This window comes from Balaenoptera borealis (genome assembly GCF_965194805.1).
Source record: "Balaenoptera borealis genome assembly, chromosome: 2".
Lineage (NCBI taxonomy): Eukaryota > Metazoa > Chordata > Mammalia > Artiodactyla > Balaenopteridae > Balaenoptera > Balaenoptera borealis.
In genome coordinates, this window is record NC_138867.1 from 165,278,833 (window position 1) to 165,301,123 (window position 22,291).

A 22,291-nucleotide genomic window follows, 5' to 3' on the forward strand; every position below is an offset into this window, starting at 1 on the left:
GTGGTTGAGAATCTGCCTGCCAATGCAGGGGACACGGGTTTGAGCCCTGGTCTGGGAAGATCCCACATGCTGCAGAGCAGCTAGGCCCGTGAGCCACAATTACTGAGCCTGCACGTCTGGAGCCTGTGCTCCGCAACAAGAGAAGCCACGACAGACGCCTGCGCACCGCGATGAGGAGTGGCCCCCACTTGCCACAACTAGAGAAAGCCCTCGCACAGAAACAAAGACCCAACACAGCCATAAATAAATAAATAAATAAATTTTAAAAAAAGAAAACTGACCTAATTATTTTCCTCCTCAAACCAGTACTTTCTCTTTCATTTCCTGCCTTAGTGAATAAATTACTGCCACTTAGTCACTTAAGGCAAATACCAAGTAGTTACCCTTTCTTCCTTCTTGTGTCCTATACCATTAAGTCTTTTTTCTTTTTTTAAAACAGCTTTATTGAGATGTAATTCATATAGCATACAATTCACCCCTTTAAAGTATACAATTAAGTGGTTTTGGTAAGTCACAGAGTTGTGTAACCAGTAAATTTTAGAACATTTTCACCACCCCAGAAAGAACCCCTTGGGGACTTCCCTGGTGGTCCAGTGGGTAAGACTCTACGCTCCCAATGCAGGGGGCCGGGTTCGATCCCTGGTGGGGAAGTAGATCCCGCATGCATGCCACAACTAAGAAGTCCGCATGCCGCAACTAAAGATCCCACGTGCCACAATTATGAGCTGCATACTGCAACAAAGATCCCGAGTGCCGCAACTAAGACCTGGCACAGCCAAATAAATAAATATTTTAAAAAAAAAAAAAGAGGAGGAGAAAAGAAAACCCATGTCCTTTACCTACCTTCCCCCTAATCTTTTTACCTCCCGTACCCCTTTGCCCTAAGCAACCAGTAGTCGACTTTCTGTCTCTATAGATTTGCCTATTCTGGATATTTAATATAAATGGAATCATATAATATGTCCTTTGTGACTACTTTTTTTTACTCAACATAATGTTTTCAAGATCTATCCATGTATCAGTACTGCATTCCTTTTTTTTTTTTTTGGCTGCGTTGGGTCTTAGTTGCGGCACATGGGATCTTCCTTGAGGCACGTGGGATCTGTTGTTGCAGCAGCGTGCGGGCTTCTCTCTAGTTGTGGCCTGCGGGTTTTTCTCTCTCTAGTTGTGGCACGCGGGCTCCAGGGCGCATGGGCTCCGTAGCTGTGGTGCGCAGGGTACAGAGCACGTGGGCTCTCCATTGTATGAAATATTATACGTGTTTTATTTATAAATTTATCACTTGATGGGCATTTGGACTGTTTCCATCTTTTAGCTATTATGAACAGTGCTGCTGTGCGTATTCATGTATAAGTGTTTATGTGGACATATATTTCCTATCTTTTGGGTTTATACCCAGGAGTGGACTTGCTGGCACTAATGGTAACTCTGTTTGACTTTCTGAGGTACTGCCTGACTACCGCCCCCCGCCTCCCTGCCCCGGCCGCACCAGCTTGTGGGATCTTACTTAGTTCCCCAACCAGGGGTGTAATCCGGACCCTGGCAGTGAGAGTGCCGAGTCCTAACCACTGGGCCATCAGGGAATTCCCTGACTTTTTAAAAAAAATTTTTATTTATTTATTTTTGGCTGTGTTGGGTCTGTGTTGCTGCACACGGGCTTTCTCTAGTTGCGGCGAAGTGGGGGCTACTCTTCCTTGCGGTGCGCGGGTTTCTCATTGCCGTGGCTTCTCTTGTTGCAGAGCACGGGCTCTAGGCGCACAGGCTCTAGAGTGCAGGCTCAGTAGTTGTAGCACGCGGGCACAGTAGTTGTGGCTCACGGGCTCTAGAGCGCAGGCTCAGTAGTTGTGGTGCCCGGGCTTAGTTGCTCCGCGGCATGTGGGATCTTCCTGGACCAGGGCTCAAACCCGTGTCCCGTGCATTGGCAGATGGATTCTTAACCACTGCGCCAGCAGGGAAGCCCCTGACTTTTTTTTTTAATTTAAATTTTTTATATAAATTTCAGGTGTACAGCACCACAAATCTAATTACCATCCATCACCATACAGTCTCCCCTGTTAACCCATTTTGCCCAGCCCCCTTCCCCTCTGGTAATCATTAATTTGATCTATGTATATGTGAGTTTTTTGTTTTATTTTGTTTGTTCACTTGTTATGTTTTTTAGATACCACATATGAGTGAAATCATATGGTATTTATCTTTCTCTGTCTGATTTATTTCAGTTGGCAAAATACCTTCAAGGTCCATCAGTATCGCAAACGGCAGGATTTCATTCTTTTGTGGCTGAGTAATACTCCATTGTGTATATATACCATATCTTCTTTATCCGTTCATCCATCAGTGGATACTTGGGTTGTTTCCATATCTTGGCTGTTATAAATAACGCTTCAGTGAACATAGGGGTGCATATATCTTTTTAAAAATAATTAATTAGTTAATTTTTGGCTGCGTTGGGTCTTTGTTGCTGCACATGGGCTTTCTCTAGTTGCAGTGTGCGGGCTTCTCATTGCGGTAGCTTCTTTTGTTGCAGAGCATGGGCTCTAGGCACATGGGCTTCAGTAGTTGTGGCGCGTGGGCTCAGTAGTTGTGGCGTGTGGGCTCTAGAGCTTAGGCTCAGTAGTTGGGGTGCATGGGCTTAGTTGTTCCACGGCATGTGGGATCTTCCCGGACCAGGGCTCGAACCTGTGTCCCCTGCATTGGCAGGTGGATTCTTAACCACTGCACCACCAGGGAAGCCGACATATATCTTCTTGAATTAGGGTTTTTATGTTCTTCAGATAAATACCTGGGAGTGGAAGAGCTAGGTCTGCCAGACTGTTTTGAAAAGCTACTGTACCATTTTACATTCTCATCAACAGCGGATGAGGGTTTTAATCTCTCTATATCCTTACCACCAATTGTTATCTGACTTTTTTTTGTGGTAAAAAATATATGTAACATAATTTTATCATTTTTAAGTTTATAGTTTAGTGGCATTAAGTACATTCACATTTTTGTGCAATTAACTACCACTATCCATCTCCAGAACTTTTTCGTATTCCTAAACTGAAACTCTGTTAACAATTTAACAATAACCTTCAGTCCCTGGTAAATACTATTCTGCTTTATCTATGGATTTGACTATTCTAGGTACTTCATATAAGTGGAATCATGCAGTATTTGTCCGTTTGTGTCTGGCCTATTTCACTTAGCATGATGTCTTTAAGGTTCATCCATGTTGTATTACGTGTATCACTCATTTGTAAGGCTCAATAATGTTCCATTGTTGTATAATGTTCAGTAATGTTCCATTTTGTTCATCCTTTCATCCTTCAGTGGACATTTGGGTTGCTTTCACCTTTTGGCTATTGTGAATAATGCTGCTATGAACATTGGTGTTCAAGTATCTTTTCTATCTGACTTTTTTTTTTTTTTTACATTTAATTTAATTTTATTATTATTATTTTTTAACATCTTTATTGGAGTATAATTGCTCTACAGTGGTGTGCTAGTTTCTGCTTTATAACAAAGTGAATCAGCTACACATATACATATGTTCCCATATCTCTTCCCTCTTGAGTCTCCCACCCTCCCTATCCCACCCCTCTAGGTGGTCACATTCTATCTGACTTTTAATTAATATCTAGTCCTTTTGATTTGTCTTCTTAAAAAAAAAATCTTTCATATTTTGTTCTTTTAATTCCCATTGCTACCACCTTAGTTTAGGTTTTAGTCATCTTGAGTATATACTATTTTGGTAATCTCTGGTCTCCTGAGTTTTCTCTCTGTTTCCTGTTAAATGTGTTATTCAGAGGTCAAGGAGATTTATCTTTCTAAGATGCAAAACTGAGCCTGTGGTTCCATAGTTTAAATGAGGTTCAGGGCCAACAGGATAATGGTCAAACTGTTAACATGGAGGGTCTTAGTGCGGCATGTGGGATCTCAGTTCCCCGACCAGGGATCGAACCTGTGCCCCCTGTGTTGGAAGCACAGAGTCTTAACCACCGACCACCAGGGAAGTCCCAGCAGTCAAACTTTTAACATGGTATCCAAGCTATTCAGGTCTGGCCACTGCTTACCTGCTTAGTTTCCCTTTCCTTCCACTTTATGATTTAGTGTTCTGAACTACTTGCAATTCCTAGCTATTTCATTCGTTTTATTCATTCATGTCTTTGAGGGTTCTGGGCCCTTGTATAGGAATTCTCCCCTCAACAAACTGTTTACCTTTAAATTTTCTGCTCAGGTGTCCCATTTATCCTCTAGTTAATGATTTTTCACTTTTAAAAAAGTGAATGTTAACAACTAAGTGTCCATCAATAGATGAATAGGTAATGAAAATGTGGTATATATACACAATTGAATATTATTCAGCTATACAAAAGAATGAAACCTTGCCTTTTGTGACAACATGGATGTACCTGGTGGGCATTTTACTAAGTGAAATAAATCAGACAGAGAAAATATAAATAATGTATGATCTTACTTATATGTGGAATCTAAAAAAACCAAAATTGAAAAAACAAAACCAAGTTCATAGATACAGAGAACAGACTGGAGGAGCAAAATGGGTGAAGGGGGTCAAAAGTTATAAACTTCCAGTTATAAAAGAAATAAGTCACATGGATGTAATGTACAGCTTGGCAACTGTAGTTAATACTGTATTGTATATTTGAAAGTTGCTAAGAGAGTAGATCTTAAAAGATCTCATCACAAGAAAAAATCTTTTTATAACTACGTATGGTGACGGATGTTGACTAGACATTGTGGGGGTCATTTTGCAATATATATAAATACCGAATCATTATGTTGTATACCTGAAACTAATGTTATCCGTCAGTTATATCTCAATTTAAAAAAATGCCATCACCAGTAGATACTATCAAATGATAAAATGTAGTGTACTCAAGACATACTTGAAAAATTTTTAAAAAAAGTGAATGTTCATGTTATCGCAATTAACATGCTTGTTTTACCATAATCTCTTTATAATGTACATCTCTTACCCACCAGGCAATGAGTTCTTTTCAGTCCTCTGTATAGTGCTGGCACGTCATAAATGTTCAGTCTGTGTTAGTTGAATTTACTTATTTATAGGAGAATGATTTACTTTTCAGACTGACTTTAAGAACCTCTGTGTGTGTGTGTGTGTGTATGTATGTGTATATATACACATACACACATTTAATCCCCCTTTATAGGTGGTTTCTATTGAAGTGTTTAATTTAGTAGGTAGAGACTAAGGAGTTCAGGTTTTTTTGTTTGTTTTTTTTTACAGAACTTGTTTTTAAAATGTACAATAAAACAAAATTTTACCAGGTTGTAATTCAGTGTGAGTTAAAGTGAATTTTTATATAAAATGATTTCCTTTTCTAAATAGAGACAAATCATTACACCTGTGTAGCCCTGGCTATATTTCTTTTGTGACATTTTTTACTGGTATGAAAAATGCAAAGATGGTAAGTGTGTAGAAGATAACATATACTAGGTAAATTTGATTATAATCTTTTCTGGATGAGATTTGTATTGTTTTTATTTTTGGTAATTGTCTGCATAGAACTTTGGACAGCCAAGAAACTATAGAATAAGTGGATTTTTTTGGGGGAGGGGGCTGTTGAGATTTCCTTTTTTTAAAAAAATTTCTGCAGTTTGAAATATCAAGTTCCACTTTCTCTGCAAAACCAGTGTGTCACTCTGAATTTGCCCTCTCTGAAGTCGTTGGATTTATTATTCTGTCTATAAAATGGAGATTATACTACTTATTTTTTAGAGTTCATTGTTGTGAAGAATACATGCAAAGCACCTAGTGTAGTACCTTGCCCAGAGTAACTATGCCATAAATGTTAGCACATCATATGTGACATGGTGTTGAAACATTTCTTCCTCCTTATATTTTAGCATAATGTTTTAAGAGTTTATTTGGTGGTTAGTTCTTGTTGATTATTATATTTGCGATGCTGTGGCTTATCATATGCCTTTTGTGATTTCTGGTAATGAGGGTATAAAATTTTATAGATTGATGGTAGAAAAAACTTAGTTGTTATATTAATTTGTTATATGATTAGCTAATCAACCTCCAACTGGTTTGGAATATATAGCATATCATCAGACCAAACCACTAAATTCTTTAATTACACTCTTAACCATTTTCTTGTCACATAAATTGAAAATTGAAAATTTACCTTCTATCTGACCTACTTCAGAGTTTCTTGTTCTGTAGGTTTTTTAGCTTGTTGAGTTTTTATTTTATTTTAGTTTTAAGTGAAAAGAGGCTTCTTTGGCCACTGTGATGTGGCTGTTCTCTTGATGATGAATATCAATTTTTTAAAGCAATGACACTGTGGTTTTTATTTTTATCTAGTTTCTAACCGGAGGCCCTATCGACAGTACTACGTGGAGGCTTTTGGAGATCCTTCTGAGAGAGCCTGGGTGGCTGGAAAAGCAATCGTCATGTTTGAAGGCAGACATCAATTTGAAGAGCTACCTGTCCTTAGGAGAAGAGGGAAGCAGAAAGAAAAAGGATATAGGCATAAGGTAATTAAAAAAAAAAAAAAAAACCTCTCAAATTATCTTCTTGGGGGTAGGTAGGGAGGGTTTACAGGATCAATCAAAGGAAGAAGTATTATATTTTTGGAATATAAGTTATTTCCTTTGGTAGTAGGATATTGGTGAGAAATTTGGCAGAAAGCAAGTTTTTTTGCAGGGATGACATGGGGCTAGCCTTCCAAATATTTATACTCAATTTTTTGAGAAAGGATTTCAGTTAACTTCTGCCATGTCACTTAGATGTGATAGTACAAAAAGGCATGACCAGTCATCTTTGGTTATATCTGATGTATGAAGAAAATGATCATCAAAATGAAATATTCTACTTCTCACTCTCTGGATTAATTACTTCTCTTAAAAATGAGAAAGATAAGACTTTAAACATTTTTGTTTTGTTTGTTGTTTTGGTTTTTGTGTGTAGTTGTTAAGGCTTAAGCAGTTTCAAACCTGGTTATGTTTTAATAAAGAACGTGATGTTTTTGTTTCATATGCTTGATGTGTTAAAGTTTTGACTGTTTCTTTTGATACTCCTTTATAGTCTTATTCTAGAAGGGGAAATAGTTCCTCTTAGATTTGTGTCTCAGACTTTTAGACTATTTTATAAGAATCACAGTTAGGATAATTTTTAGTCAGTATGCAGTCCCTGCTATTTCCAACTGGAGTTCCTTCCTCTCTAAAACTAATGTAATAATATGTACCTTGTCAAACTGTTGTGAGGATTAGAAATAAATATTTTATATGTCATACATCTGATGCTCTGAAACAAGTAGTGTGTGCTATTGTTAGGATAGAATAGAAGAGGATAACTTCATCCTTTCTAATACTTTGGGTAGTTGGTGGTGGGGAGGTGTCAGAGTTTTTGTGTCAAGCCTTTAACTATGTAGATTAACCAACCCCCTTTTCAGAGGAGTTCTCTAGGGCTTTCAGGTCCTGGAAAATTGATTTACTATGGTCATAGGTAGAAAGTCAATGGGTGTGTGTTTGTGTGTAAAGTAAACCAGATGATCAGTTTATTGCTTTATAAGAGGAGGCTTCCTGTCTAGTGGCCTTAATTTTTACATGGTCAGCAGAACATGACCTTTCACAAGTATTAAAGTGTTTGTGAACACTAACTGATAGAACCTTGACTGACATTTATTGTATGAAGCCGGGGAGGGAAATAAGAGTCTTGAAAATTAGGTATATTTCACAGAGCCTCAATGTCCTTATGCTGTGAGGAATCAACAAAAGAGCATGTGTAACTTGTCATATATCCAGGGTGTATTGGTGTCTCTGGACTACATGATTAAGCCCAGGACACTGCTTGGTTATAATCCAGATTTAAAAGAAAATTAATTAACTAATTAATTTTTTTTGCTGTGTTGGGTCTTTGTTGCTGTGCGCGGGCTTTCTCTAGTTGCGGCGAGCGGGGGCTACTCTTTGTTGCGGTGTGCGGGCTTCTCATTGCGGTGGCTTCTTTTGTTGCAGAGCACAGGCTCTAGGTCCGCGGGCTTCAGTAGTTGTGGCATACGGGCTTAGTAGTTGTGGCGCATGGGCTTAGTTGCTCCGCAACATGGGGGATCTTCCAGGACCAGGGATCGAACCCCTGTCCCCTGCATTGGCAGGCGGATTCTTAACCACTGTACCACCAGGGAAGTCCCTATAATCCAGATTGTATGTAACATGTATAGAAGGATCTTGATTAGCCAAGGGCCTGGTGATAACCAGAGTTCCAAATTTCAGTTCTTCTAGGGCAGGTCTGACTTACTCATTTCTCCAGTCCTAGTTTTTCCACATGCACCTCCTTTCTTTAGCCGTTTGCTTTCTCTTTTATGTAACTGAGCAAGTGCTTGGCCTTCATAAGTCAGGAAGGAAATCTTTATTCTAAGGTTGGAGGGGTAAGTGGGAGTGGTCTGGTTATTCCTTGATTTAGTAATATAATGTTGATTAGTAATGTAATGTTGTAGTGTAATTTATGGTCCACTCTTTTGTGCTTTTAATGGTAAGGGGAGTGGAGGGTTTACAGGATCAATCTTTCTCCAGTGATAGATCTTAGTGGTAGAAGTAGTGTTGAGGAATCCCCATTATCTAAGTTCTGGGTGAACTGTGGGTGTTAACCACCTGGCAGTCCCATAAAAGAGCCTTGAGGAAGCACAACAAGGCTTGGAAAAGCTTCTGATTTGAGAGGTATTCACTGATCATCTCCCTATTTCCCCTTCTATTTCTTAGACTAGTGATAATCTTTTTCTCTTTAAATTTAAGGTTCCTCAGAAAATTTTGAGTAAATGGGAAGCCAGTGTTGGTCTTGCTGAGCAGTATGATGTTCCCAAAGGGTCGAAGAACCGAAAATGTGTCACCAGTTCACTCAAGTTGGACAGTGAGGAGGATATGCCGTTTGAGGACTGTACAAATGACCCTGAATCAGAACATGACCTGTTGCTTAATGGCTGCTTGAAATCTCTGGCTTTTGACTCTGAACATTCTGCAGATGAGAAGGAAAAACCTTGTGTTAAGTCTCTAGCCAGAAAGAGCTCTGATAATCCAAAAAGGACTAGTGTGAAAAAGGGCCACATGCAATTTGAAGCACATAAGGAAGAACGGAGGGGAAAGATTCCAGAGAACCTTGGCCTAAACTTTATTTCTGGGGATGTATCTGATAAGCAGGCCTCTAATGAACTTTCCCGGATAGCAAACAGCCTCACAGGGCCCAGCTCTGCCCCAGGAAGTTTCCTGTTTTCTTCTTGTGCAAAAAACACTGCAAAGAAAGAATTTGAGACTTCAAATTGTGACTCTTTACTGGGCTTGTCTGAGGGTGCCTTGCTCTCTAAACGTTCTGGGGAGAAGAAGAAACTCCAGCGAGGTCTGGTGTGTAGTTCAAAAGTGCAGCTCTGCTATATTGGAGCAGGTGATGAAGAAAAGCGAAGTGATTCCATTAGTATCTGTACCACTTCTGATGATGATGGAAGCAGTGATCTGGATCCCATAGATCATAGTTCAGAGTCTGATAACAGTGTCCTTGAAATTACAGATGCTTTTGATAGAACAGAGAACATGTTACCTGTGCAGAAAAATGAAAAGGTAAAGTATTCTAGGTATCCTGCCACAAACACTAAGGTAAAAGCAAAGCAGAAGACCCTCATTACTAACTCACACACAGACCACTTGATGGATTGTACCAAGACAGTAGAGCCTGGAACTGAGACGTCTCAGGTTAATCTCTCTGATCTTAAAGTGTCAACTCTTGTCCGAAAACCCCAATCAGATTTTAGAAATGATGGTCTTTCTCCAAAATTTAACACACCATCAAGCATTTCCAGTGAGAACTCAATAATAAAAGGTGGGGCTACAAATCAAGCTCTGTTACATTCGAAAAGCAAACAGCCCAAGATCCGAAGTATCAAGTGCAAACATAAAGAAAACCCAGTTGTAGTAGAACCGCCTGTTGCAGATGAGGACTGCAGTTTGAAATGCTGCTCTTCTGATACCAAAGGCTCTCCTTTGGCCAGCATTTCCAAAAGTGGGAAAGTGGATGGGCTAAAACTACTGAGCAACATGCATGAGAAAACCAGGGATTCGAGTGACATAGAAACAGCAGTGGTGAAACACGTTCTGTCAGAGTTGAAAGAACTCTCTTATAGATCCTTAAGTGAAGATGTCAGTGACTCCGGAATGTCAAAGCCATCAAAACCATTACTTTTTTCTTCTGCCTCTGGTCAGAATCATATACCTATTGAACCAGACTACAAATTCAGTACATTACTAATGATGTTGAAAGATATGCATGATAGTAAGACCAAGGAGCAACGGTTAATGACTGCTCAGAACTTGGTCTCGTATCGGAGTCCTGGTCTTGGGGACTGTTCTACCAGTAGTCCTGTGGGGGCTTCTAAGGTCTTGGTTTCAGGAGGCTCCACTCACAATTCAGAAAAAAATGGAGATGGCACTCAGGATCCAGTCCGTCCTAGCCCTAGTGGGGGTGACTCTGCACTGTCTGGGGAGCTATCTACCTCTCTACCTGGCTTGGTGTCCGATAAAAGAGACCTCCCTGCTTCTGGCAAAAATCGTTCAAACTGTGTTACTAGGCGCAACTGTGGTCGATCAAAGCCATCCAGATTACGAGATGGTTTTTCAACCCAGATGGGAAAGAACACAGTGAACCGTAAAGCCTTAAAGACAGAGCGCAAAAGAAAACTGAACCAGCTTCCAGCTGTGACTCTTGAGGCTGCACTGCAGGGAGACAGAGAGAGTAGGGGTTCAGAGAATAGCTCCTCCAGAGGTGAGGCAGAAGACCCTGGTAAAGAAGAACCCCTTCAATTAATGGGCCATTTAACAAGTGAAGATGGTACCCATTTTTCCAGTGTTAATTTTGATAATAAAGTCAACCAGTCCGACCCTGATAAAATTCCTGAAAAAGACCCCTCTTTTGAAAACAGAAAAGGGACAGAGCTGGAGTCTGAAATGATTAGTGAGAATGATGAACCCACTAGTGTAAATCAAGTGGTGCCTAAAAAGCGGTGGCAGCGTTTAAACCAAAGGCGCACTAAACCTCGTAAGCGCACTAACAGATTTAGGGAGAAAGAAAACTCTGAGGGTGCCTTTGGGGTCTTGCTTCCTGCTGACCCTGTAAAGAAGGGAGATGAGTTCCCAGAACAGAGACCTCCTCCTTCGACGAACATACTAGAGGATGCACTGACAGATCCAAATCATGCCGACTGCTTAGATTCAGCTGGGCCACGGTTGAAAGTTTGTGATAAATCCAGTGCCAGCAATGAAGAGGTGGAAAAGGAGCCAGGAATTCCCAGTTTGACCCCTCAGCCTGAGCTCCCTGAACCAGGTAAGGACTCCTGACTGTGAAAGAAAGGGACTAGAGGAAGTGATGATAATGATACCCTTCTGAAGTTGGTCTGTTTTCATGGAAGGCCTAAGTGTAAGTTGGGAGGGAAGGATTATCACTTGAAGTGAAGAAAGGGCTTTATGTAGAAGGGTCTGAATTTTGAGGACCAGGTTTCCATATACTTTCAGAAATTGTTTTACCAAGAAGCTCTTTTTTCTTTTGCTTTTTGTAAGTCTCAAGAACATTTTGTTTTTGCTCCCCATTTCCTACCTTTTTAAATCTGAACTTTTGGGGACTCAATTTGGTATTGTAAGTATTTGAGAGGCTCTGAGCCTAAGACTAAAATCTCGTTAGTTTACAGAAAGCAAATAGATTTTATTGAACGTCAGGCTCTCTTGGACTACAACTTAAGGAAGGTCCTCCTGTTGCGTAGACAAAGGGGACGTGCTTTTGACAATATGTAAGTGTTCTGTAGTACTTATCTGAAGGCCTTAGATGTCTTGCATCCCTTCTGGAATGAGGTTTGAGAATAAATTTTTAAAAATCTGAAGTACCAGGGTATCCTTCCTTAGCAGCAGAAGGAAAACAGCAGGAGTCTTTCAAAATATAATATTATATAATATTGTTCTTGAGGATAAAACTGACTTTCCTTAAACATAAGAGTTTTCAATGTTATTTACCGTAGTAGATTCCAACAGCTTTATTGAAACATAATTCACTGACCATAAAATTCACCTGTTGAAAGTTTATACTTCAGTGGTTTTTTAGTATACTCAGAGACTTGTGCATCCATAAACATGATTAATTTTGGAACATTTGCATCACCCCAGAAAGAAACCTTGTACCCTTTATCAATCTCCCTTCATTTCTCCCCAGTCTATAGATTTGCCTGTTCTGTACATTTCATGTAAATGGAATCATACAATATGTGGTACTTTGTTTTTTTACTTAGCATGTGTATCAACGCTTTATTTTTATTGTGGTAAAAAACACATGAATTCACCCTCTGAACAAGTTTAAAGTGTATATTACAGTATTAACTGTATGCACATTGTTGTATAGCACCATTTATTGAAGAGACTATCTTTTCCGCATTGTATAGTCTTAGCACCCATGTCAAAGATAATTTAACCATACATATAAGGGTTCGTTTCTGGGCTCTCTATTTTGTTCCATTATCTATATGTTTGTCTTTATGGTAATATCATATTGTTTTTAATTACATTTATTTATTTATTTATTTAATATCTTTGGCTGTGTTGGGTCTTTCTTGCTGCGTGCAGGCTTTTCTCTAGTTGCGGCGAGCAGGGACTACTCTTCGTTGCGGTGCATGGGCTTCTCATTGGGTGGCTTCTTGTTGCAGAGCATGGGCTCTAGGCGCGTAGGCTTCAGTAGTTGTGGCTCGCAGGCTCTAGAGCGCAGGCTCAGTAGTTGTGGCGCATGGGCTTAGTTGCTCTGCAGCATGTGGGATCTTCCCGGACCAGGGCTCGAACCTGTGTCCCCTGCATTGGCAGGTGGATTCTTAACCACTGCACCACCAGGGAAGTCCTATCATATTGTTTTGATTACTGTAGCTTTGTAACGTGTTTTGAAAACACAGTGTGTGAGTCCTCCATCTTTGTTCTTTGTCAAGATTATTTTGACTATTTGGGGTCCTTTGAGATTTCATGTGAATTTTAGGATGTCTTTTTTCTATTTCTGCAAAAAATGCCATTGGGATTTTGATAGAGCAGTGAATCTGAAGATCGCTTGAGTAATATGGACATTTTGTTAAGTCTTTGAATCCATGAACACAGGATGTCTTTCCATTTATTTGTGTTTTTAATTTCTTTCAGCAGTGTTTTATTGTTTAAGTGCCCAACTCTTTCACTTCATTGGTTAAGTTTATTCCTAAGTGTTTTTATTCTTTTTTATGCTCTTATAAGTGGGATTGTTTTCTTAATTTCCTTTTTGAATTGTTCATTATTAGTGTATAGAAACACAACTGATTTCTAAAATAAATTTATTTATTTATGGCTGCGTTGGGTCTCCGTTGCTGTGCGTGGGCTGTCTCTAGTTGCGGTGAGCAGGGGCCACTCTTCGTTGAGGTACGCGGGCTTCTCATTGCGCTGGTTTCTCTTGTTGCGGAGCATGGGCTCTAGGTGCGTGGGCTTCAGTAGTTGTGACATGTGGGCTCAGTAGTTGTGGCTTGTGGGCTCTAGAGTACATGCTCAGTAGTTGTGGCAGACGGGCTTAGTTGCTCCATGGCATGTGGAATCTTCCCAGACCAGGGCTCGAACCTGTGTCCCCTGCATTGGCAGGCAGATTTTTAACCACTGTGGAAGTCCCACAAGTGATTTTTGAATGTTGATTTTTCTATCTTGCAGCTTTACTGAATTCATTTATTGTTCTTACAGCTTTTTTGTGGAATCTTTAGGGTTTTCTTTATATTAGGTCATGCCATCTATGAACAGAGATCATTTTACTTTTCCCTTTCCAATTTGGATGCCTTTTATTTCTAGTTCTTGCCTAGTTGGACTTCTAGTATTGTGTTAAATAGAAGTGTCAAGAATGGGCATTCTAGCCTTGTTCCTGATCTTAGAGAGAAAGCTTTCAGTCTTTCACCATGGACTGTCATGTTAGCTGTGGGATTTTCATAAATGACCTTTATTTTAGATTATTTCCTTCTGTTCCTAGTTGAGTGTTTTTTATCAGGAAAATGTGTTGAATTTTAGTCAAGCCTTTCTGCATCAATTGAGATGATCATGTGATTTTCTTCCTTCTTTTAATGTGTTGTATTACATTTATTGATTTTTGTATGTTGAACCATCCTTCCATCCCAGGAAAAAGTTCCACTTGGTCATGGTGTATAATCCTTTTTAAGCTATCCCAGGAATAAGTCCCACTTGGTCATGGTGTATAATCCTTTTTAAGTGCTGCTGTTGAATTCAGTTTGCTAATTTGGTGAGAATTTTTGCATAAGTGTTCATAAGGGATATTGGTATGTCTTTTTTTTTTTTTCCTCTTATTAGCATGTATTTGTCTGGCTCCCCCCTCTTCCATTTTTTGGAAGAGTTTGAGAAGGCTCGGCATTAATTCTTATTTAAAGGCTTGGTAGAATTCTCTAGTGGAGGCATCTGATCCTGGGGCTCTTCTTTCTTGGGAAGTTTTTGATGACTGATTTAATCTCCTTACTACAGGTTTTCTATTTCTTCATGATTGAGTGTGGGTGGATTGCATGTTTCTAGAAATTTATCCAACTCTTGTAGGTTATCCAATTTGTTAGCGTATAATTGTTCATAGTAGTCTCTTAAAATTCTGTTTCTGTGGCTACCATTGAAATGTCTTCTCTAATTTCTGGTTTTCATTATTTGTGTCTCCCTCGCTCTCTCCATCTAGCTAAAGGCTTGTCAATTTTGTTGATCTTTAAAAAACAAACTCTCAGTTTTGTTTGTATTTTTTAAAAATTCTATTTTGTTTATTTCTGCTCTAATATTTATTACTTCTTTCCTTTTGCAAATAAATTTTGTGCTTATTCTTTTTCTTATTCCTTGAGTGTAAAGTTAGGTTGTTGATTTGAGATCTTTCTTTTTTCTTTATGTATGCACTTCATGCTGTAAACTTCCCTTTTAGTACTTCTTTTTGCTACATCCCATAAGTTTTAGTATATTGTGTTATTGTTTCTATTTGTCTCAGAGTATGTTCTAATTTGAGGGAGGAGATTTCTTCTCTGACCAATTTGTTGTTCAAGAGTGTTAATTTCCACATATTTGTGAATTTTTTATTTCCCAACTGCTATTCATTTTTAATTTCATTCCATTGTGATTGGAAAAGATACTTGGTATGATTTCAGTATTTTTAAATTTGTTAAGACTTGTTTTGTGATCTATTATGTGATCTATCCTGGAAAATGTTCCCTGTGTGTTTGAGAAGAATGTGTATTCTGCTGCTATAAGATTGAGTGGTCTGTATTTGTCTGTTAGGTCGGGTTGGTCTACAGTGATGTTCAAGTTCTCTGTTTTTTAATTTATTTTTATTTATTTATTTTTGGCTGTGTTGGGTCTTCGTTTCTGTGCGAGGGCCTTCTCCAGTTGCAGCAAGCGGGGGACACTCTTCATCGTGGTGCGCGGGCTTCTCACTATCGCGGGCTCTCTTGTTGCGGAGCACAGGCTCCAGATGCGCAGGCTCAGTAGTTGTGGCTCACGGGCCCAGTCGCTCCGCGGCATGTGGGATCCTCCCAGACCAGGGCTCGAACCCGTGTCCCCTGCATTGGCAGGCAGATTCTCAACCACTGCGCCACCAGGGAAGCCCCGATTGTTATCTTTTAAAATATGTTTATAATTGTTTATTTTCCTGGTAAATTGATTCTTTTATCATTATATAATGTCCTTATTTGCCTCTAGAGATAGTATTGGCTCAAGTCTATTTTGTCCAATTATGGCTACCTCTGCTCTCATTTGCATGTAATATCCTTCATCCTTTTGGTTTCAGTCTACATATGTCTTTACATCTAAGGTGATGTTATCTTGTAGAACGAATATAGTTGCATCTTGTTTTTTCAGTCCATTTAGCCACGCTATGTCTTTTGATTGAGCAGTTTAACCCATTTACATTCAAAGAAATTATTGACAGGGAAGGACTTATTGCCATTTTAATTGTTTTCTGTCTTGCAGCTAATTTGTCCCTCTATCTCTCTTGCAGCCCTCCTTTGTATTTCTTTGATTTTTTTATATTGATATACTTTGATTTGTTTCTGATTTTATCTCCTGTAGGCATTTTCTTTGTGGTTACCATGGGGCTTACATAAAACATTTTATAGTTACAGCAGACTGTTTGGAGCTGGTAACAATGTAACTTCAATTGTGTACAAAAACGCTACTCTTTTACCTCTCCCCATTCCCACTTTGTTATTGATGTCACAAATTACGTGTATTCATTAACATAGTTTTATAATTATAGTTATTTCTTATGTTTTTGTCTTTTAAATTCAGTACCAGACTTAAAAGTGCTTTATATGCCACCATTATAGTATTACAATATTGTATTGGTCTATGTATTTACCTTTATCAGCTATTTTTATTTTATATGCCTTGGTGTTGCTGCCTAATGGCCTTTTGTTTCAACTTTTAGGACTCCGTTTAGCATTTTTTTGTAAAGCAGATCTAGTGGTTATGAACTCAGCTTTTGTTTTACATTAAAAAAAATTTATTTATTTAATTTATAGTTTTGGCTGTATCAGGTCCTTTTTTTAAAAAAATAAATTTATTTATTTTATTTTTTGGCTGCTCTGGGTCTTTGTTGCTGTGTGCAGGCTTTCTCTAATTGTGGCGAGCGGGGGCTACTCTTCATTGCGGTGTGAAGGCTTATTGCAGTGGCTTCTCTTGTTGCAGAGCACGGGCTCTAGGCATGCGGGCTTCAGTAGTTGTGGCACGTGGGCTCAGTAGTTGTGGCACACGGGCTTAGTTGCTCCGTGGCATGTGGGATCTTCCCGCAACAGGGCTCGAATCTGTGTCTCCTGCATTGGCAGGTGGATTCTTAACCACTGCGCCACCAGGGAAGTTCGCGTCAGGTTTTAGTTGTGGCATGCAGGGTCTTCGTTGAGGCATGTGAGATCTTTAGTTGTGGCACGCAGGCTCTTCGTTGCGGCACCGGACTTCTGTCTAGTTGTGTGGGTTTTCTCTCTCTAGTTGTGGTGCGTGGGCTCTGTAGTTGCGGCACATGGGCTCTCTCGCTGAGGTGCTCAAGCTCAGTAGTTGTGATGCGTGGGCTTAGTTGCCCTGCAGCATGTGGGATCCTAGTTCCCTGACCAGGAGTCGAACCTGTGTCCCCTGCATTGGAAGGCAGATTCTTTACCACTGGACCACCAGGGAAGTCCCAGCGTTTGCTTTAGAAAATTCATTTCATCTTCATTTTTGAAGGACAGTTTTCCAGATTATAGTAATCTTGGTTGAAAGTTTTTAAATTTTAGCACTTTGAATATATCATGCCACTCTTTTCTGGCCTGTAAGGTTTCCACTGATAATCTAATGTGAGTTCCCTTGTCCTTGAGTAGTTGCTTTTCTCACTTCTTTCAAGATTCTCTCTTTGTCTTTGTCTTTTGATAGTTTGATTATAATGTGTCTCACTGTGGGCCTCTTTGAGTTCATCCTGGCTGGAGATCTTCAGCTTCTGATATGGGATGCCCCACTTCCTTTTTCAGATTTGGGAAAATTTTGACCATAATTTATTCAAATTCTGTCCTCCTTTCGGAACTCTCATAATGTGTGTATTGGTTTGCTTCATTCTTTTTTCTTTTTTCTTGTCTGACTTGATAGTTCAAATGACTTGTGTTTGAGTTTGCTGATTCTGTCCTGTGCTTAAGTCTATTGTTTAATCTCTCTATTGAATTTTTCAATTCAGTTATTATGTCCTTTCGTTCCAGAATTTCTGTTTGGTTCCTTTTTATAGTTTCTGTCTTGTTGATACTCTCAGTTGTGCATGTTACTGTTTTCATGGTTTCTTTTAGTTATCCGTGTTTTCTTGTAGATCACTGAGCTTCCTTAATACAGTTATTTTGAATTCTTTCCCATAATTCATAGGTCTCTGTTAGTTTCTGGAGATCTATTTTGATCCTTTGGGCCATGTTTCCTAGTTTCTTCATGTACTTCATGAGTTTTTTCCCTTGAGTTTTTTGGTTTTTGTTTTTGGCCATGCTGCGCAGCATGCAGGAATCTTAGTTCAACCGGGGATTGAACTTGTGCCCCCTGTAGTGGAAGCACGGAGTCTCAACCACTTGACCACCAGGGAAGTCCCCTTCCCCTGAGTTTTATGCGTTTGACACTGGCTTCATACAGGGGAAGACTCACCAATCAGCTTGGCTAGAGATTCTGGGGACCTCTGGAACCTTTTTTGGAGGATGGGCTTCTCTGGGCTTATGTGTGTGATTTCCTAATTAGAGAGGTTTGTCCATTTCTTTTTCAGGAGCTGTAATCTCTTGCTTCTTCTAGTGTTTTTCTGCAGTACTGCAGGTTAGCCATTGCTACTGCAACAAGCTTTCTCACTCTCTTTAATTCTCAGTGGTCCCTAGGTATCTGAAGCATGTTGGCTCTCTATCAGCTCCCAGAAGCAGGCAAAACAGATACTAGTCCCTTGGGCAGTTTTCTAAAAATCTGGATTGCCAAATGCTCCCTTCTTTCCCTCCCTTTGTAGAGAGAAGCCAAGAGTTGAGTGCCTTCTCCCAATCTTACCAAGCCCTGCTGGCCTCCATCTGTGTCACTACAGGCCCTCTGGTTCCACAACATGCTGCCCACTCTTTAATTTGTTTTCAGTGCCCCCGGGAGTCCAAACTGTGTGGCTTCTGTTTGTGCCTCCCAGTCAGGTTAGACAGAAACTGGCCCCTTGGGCGGCCCTATGAAAAGCTGGAATGTTGAACATCCCCACCTCCACTCCCCAGCTTTGAGGGGGAGCTCAGCTGTGCTTGCTTTCTGAGTGGTAATCTCAGATAAAGTGAATTGGCTCTTGTAATCCATTTCAGTGCTATTGTTCTTGGCTTTGCACTTGCCCTGGGGTATTGTAACTTCTTAACTGATTTCTAGAGTACTCATAAAGGTATTTTGATGCATATATTGTTAGTTTGGTATCTCTGTGAGGGAAATAATGTGGGGGGGGGCTTTCTATTCTGCCAGCTTGCTGTTGTCTGCTCTTGCTTCATGCCTTTTTAATGCCAAATAATATTCCAGTGTACAAATAAGCCATATTTTATTTATTCTTTCATCAACTGATGAACATTTGGATTGTTTTTACTTTTTGGCCTTTATGAATAATGCTGTTATGAACATTCGTGTACAGTGTTTTGTGTGGATATGTTTTTATTTTTACTGTATACCTAGGAGTGGAATTCCTGGGTCATTTGGTAATTATATGTATAGGTTTTGAGGAACTGCCAGAATGTTCAGTAGTTGTGGCACATGGACTCAGTAGTTGTGGTGCTTGTGCTTAGTTGCTCCACAGCATGTGGGATCTTCCCAGACCAGGGATCAAACCCGTGCCCCCTGCATTGGCAGGTGGATTCTTAATCACTGCACCACCAGGGTAGTCCTCTTTGCTTGTTTTTAAATTGGGCTATTTGTCTTTTTATTATTGAATTGTAAGAATTCTTTACATGGTCTAGATATAAGTCCATTATTAGATACGATTTGCATATACTTTCTCCTGTTTTGTGGGTTTACCTTTTATATTCTTGATTATATATTTTGAAGCACAAAAGTTCTTAATTTTGATGAAGTCTGGTTTGTCTATTTTTTCTTTGGTTCCTTGTGCTTTTGGTGTCATACCTAAGTACCCATTGCCTAATCCAGTTGTCTAAGCACCATTTGTAGAAAAGGGTATTCTTTCCCCATTGAATGGTCATGGCACCCTATTTGAAAATCTTTTGACCATAAATGTGATGGTTTATTTCTGGGCTCTCAGTTATTTTTTATTGATATGTATGTGTGTCTTTATGCCAGTACCACAAAGTCTTAATGTTTGTAGTAATTAATTATTGTAGCTTTGAAATCAGAAAGTTCAAGTCCTCCAACTTTATCTTTTTTCAAGATTGTTTCGGCTCAAGATTGTTTTGACTTTGCACTTCTGTATTTATTTTAGGAGTTTCTTATCATTTCTGCCAAAAAGCCAGATGGAATTTAGATAGGGGTTGTGCTGAATCTGTAGGTCAGTTTGGGCAGTGTTGGCACTGTAACAATGTTAAGTTTTCCGAACTATCAACAAGGGATGGCTCTTCATTAATTTAGGCTGTCTTTGATCTCTTTCAACAGTGTTTTGTAGTTTTCAGTGTAGAAGTCTTGCACTTCTTTTGTTCATTTTATTCCTAAGTATTTTAACCTTTTTTGACGCTATTATAAATAAAATTGTTTTTTTAATTTCATTTTTGGATTTCCCATTGCTAGTATATAGAAATACAGTTGATTTTTATATATTGATCTTAGGTGTTGCAACCTTGCTGAACTCATATTTTAGCTCTAATCATTTTATTGTGAATTCCTTAGGATTTTCTATGTGCATGATCACGCCATCAGCCAAAAGAGATAGTTTTACTTCATCCTTTCTAATCTGGATGCCTTTTATTTCTTTTTCTTGCCTGATTGCCCTAGCTAGATCCTTCAGTGCATTGTTGAGGGTAAGTAGAGTGAACAGACATCCTTGTGTTGCTCCTGATCTTAGGGGGAAAGCAGCTGGTTTTTCACAATTTAACTATGATATTAACTGTGATTTTGATAGGTGGCCTTTCAGGTTGAGAAAGTTCCCTTCTGTACCTAGTTTGTTTAGTTTTTCAGATGTTTTTTCTATGCCTGTTGAGATGATTATTCCTGTTTATTCTATTAACATGATGTATTAATTTACAGTTTTCTTATGGGGGCTTGAATTTTCCTGGCCCATCAGGCTGCAAATCCACAGGAGGACCAGTCACAATTTCTCAAGGACTTGTTCTCACTCCTACTCCCCTTTTACTTTGTGCCGAGGCACCTTTCCTTGTGGTCTCCTGGGGGTTGCAACATGATTTACTTCTGTTTCACCGTAATTCTGAGGATAGAGCCCTTTGAGGCCAAAGTTTAGTCTCCCTTAAACTTCTGCCTCCTAACAGGATGGCCGAAAAGCCCTCAGGACAAAATCAGTTTCAGGGCTCTACTTGTTTCCCTGGGTTATTACTTTCCCTTAGTTTTTGGTTTGTAGTTCTTTACAATTTTTTCAGTTTTTTGCTTCTTTTAAGGTGGTTTTTAATTTTTATTTATTTATTTATGGCTGCATTGGGTCTTCATTGCTGCGTGCAGGCTTTCTCTAGTTGTGGTGAGCAGGGGCTAATCTTCGTTGTGGTGCGCTGGCTTCTCATTGCGGTGGCTTCTCTTGTTGTGGAGCACGGGGTCTAGTGCACGGGCTTCAGTAGTTGTGGCACATGAGCTCAGTAGTTGTGGCTCACGGGCTCTAGAGCGCAGGCTCAGCAGTTGTGGTGCACGGGCTTAGTTGATCCACGGCATGTGAGATCTTCCTGGACCAGGGCTCAAACCCGTGTCGCCTGCATTGGCAGGCGGATTCTTAACCACTGTGCCACCAGGAAGTCCCTAAGGTGGTTTTTTAAAGACTTCATACAGCATTTTTATTTGCTTTCAACAGGAAATTTGGGCTGAGTAACTTGCCATTATTATGAAGAGTTGTTTGGGTTTTTGCCTTTTTTCCCCCCCTTAAGTTCTTTTGCCTCTGAGGTCCCAGAACTAGGGGAGTAGAGGTATGACAGGGGCTAATAAGCTGTATGGGCAGAGTGATGTTGCTGTTAGTAGTCTCGTTTTCTGGGAAACATCACTGTTTTGAAGAAAAGAAGAAAACTTACTCAAGGTATAATTTACGTACCACAAAATTCACACACTTCAAGTGTTCAGCAAATGGTTTTCAGTAAATTTACTGAGTTGTGCATCCATCCCCATAAATCAGTTTTAGAATATTACACCACTCCCATAAGATCACGCTATCTCATTTATAGTTAGTCCCAGACAACCACTAGTCTACTCTCTATCTCTGTAGATTTGCTTTTTCTGGACGTTTCATATTAATGTAATCATACAATGTGTGATCTTTTGTGTCTTGGTCTTTTCAGTTAGCATAATGTGTCTGTGGTTTATTTATATCATGACATGTGGCAGTATCTTGTTCTTTATGGCCATGTGCCCAGCACCATATGGGTTGGTACCCATGTCCCAGATGTCATACTTCTTATTCCCAGGGTGCTCCTCACTTTGCACATCCTACCTTGTACTTCGGGACTCCCATGCCAAGCATGCCTTGTGCCTTCGATACCCCATGTCCTGTGCATCCTGTGCTTGGGCACCCCACCTTTCTCTGCACCCCGTGCCAGAAAATCCCACATCCAGGGTGCCCCATGCCTAGAACACCCCACTTTCTGACTCCCTGTGTCTTCGGGACCCTATATTCTGTGCACCTAGCACCTTG

At 39.8% G+C, this 22,291-nt stretch overlaps 1 protein-coding gene across 15 annotated transcripts in view; it reads left to right on the forward strand.

The window, feature by feature from the left end:
* NSD1 (nuclear receptor binding SET domain protein 1) overlaps window positions 1-22,291 on the forward strand; it is a 135,239-nt gene that overhangs the window by 58,009 nt on the left and 54,939 nt on the right. For 14 of the 15 annotated variants that reach the window (XR_014241400.1, XM_082380496.1, XM_082380497.1 and 11 more), the window contains 2 exons: window positions 6,335-6,507; window positions 8,761-11,332. Coding sequence is in view for 14 of the 15 variants with exons in the window: in XM_082380496.1 (XP_082236622.1) it covers window positions 6,335-6,507; window positions 8,761-11,332 (2,745 nt within the window). In the remaining variant the exon portion in view is untranslated. The remainder of the gene's footprint in view (window positions 1-6,334; window positions 6,508-8,760; window positions 11,333-22,291) is intronic. The other variant, XM_082380492.1, reaches the window with a different exon arrangement.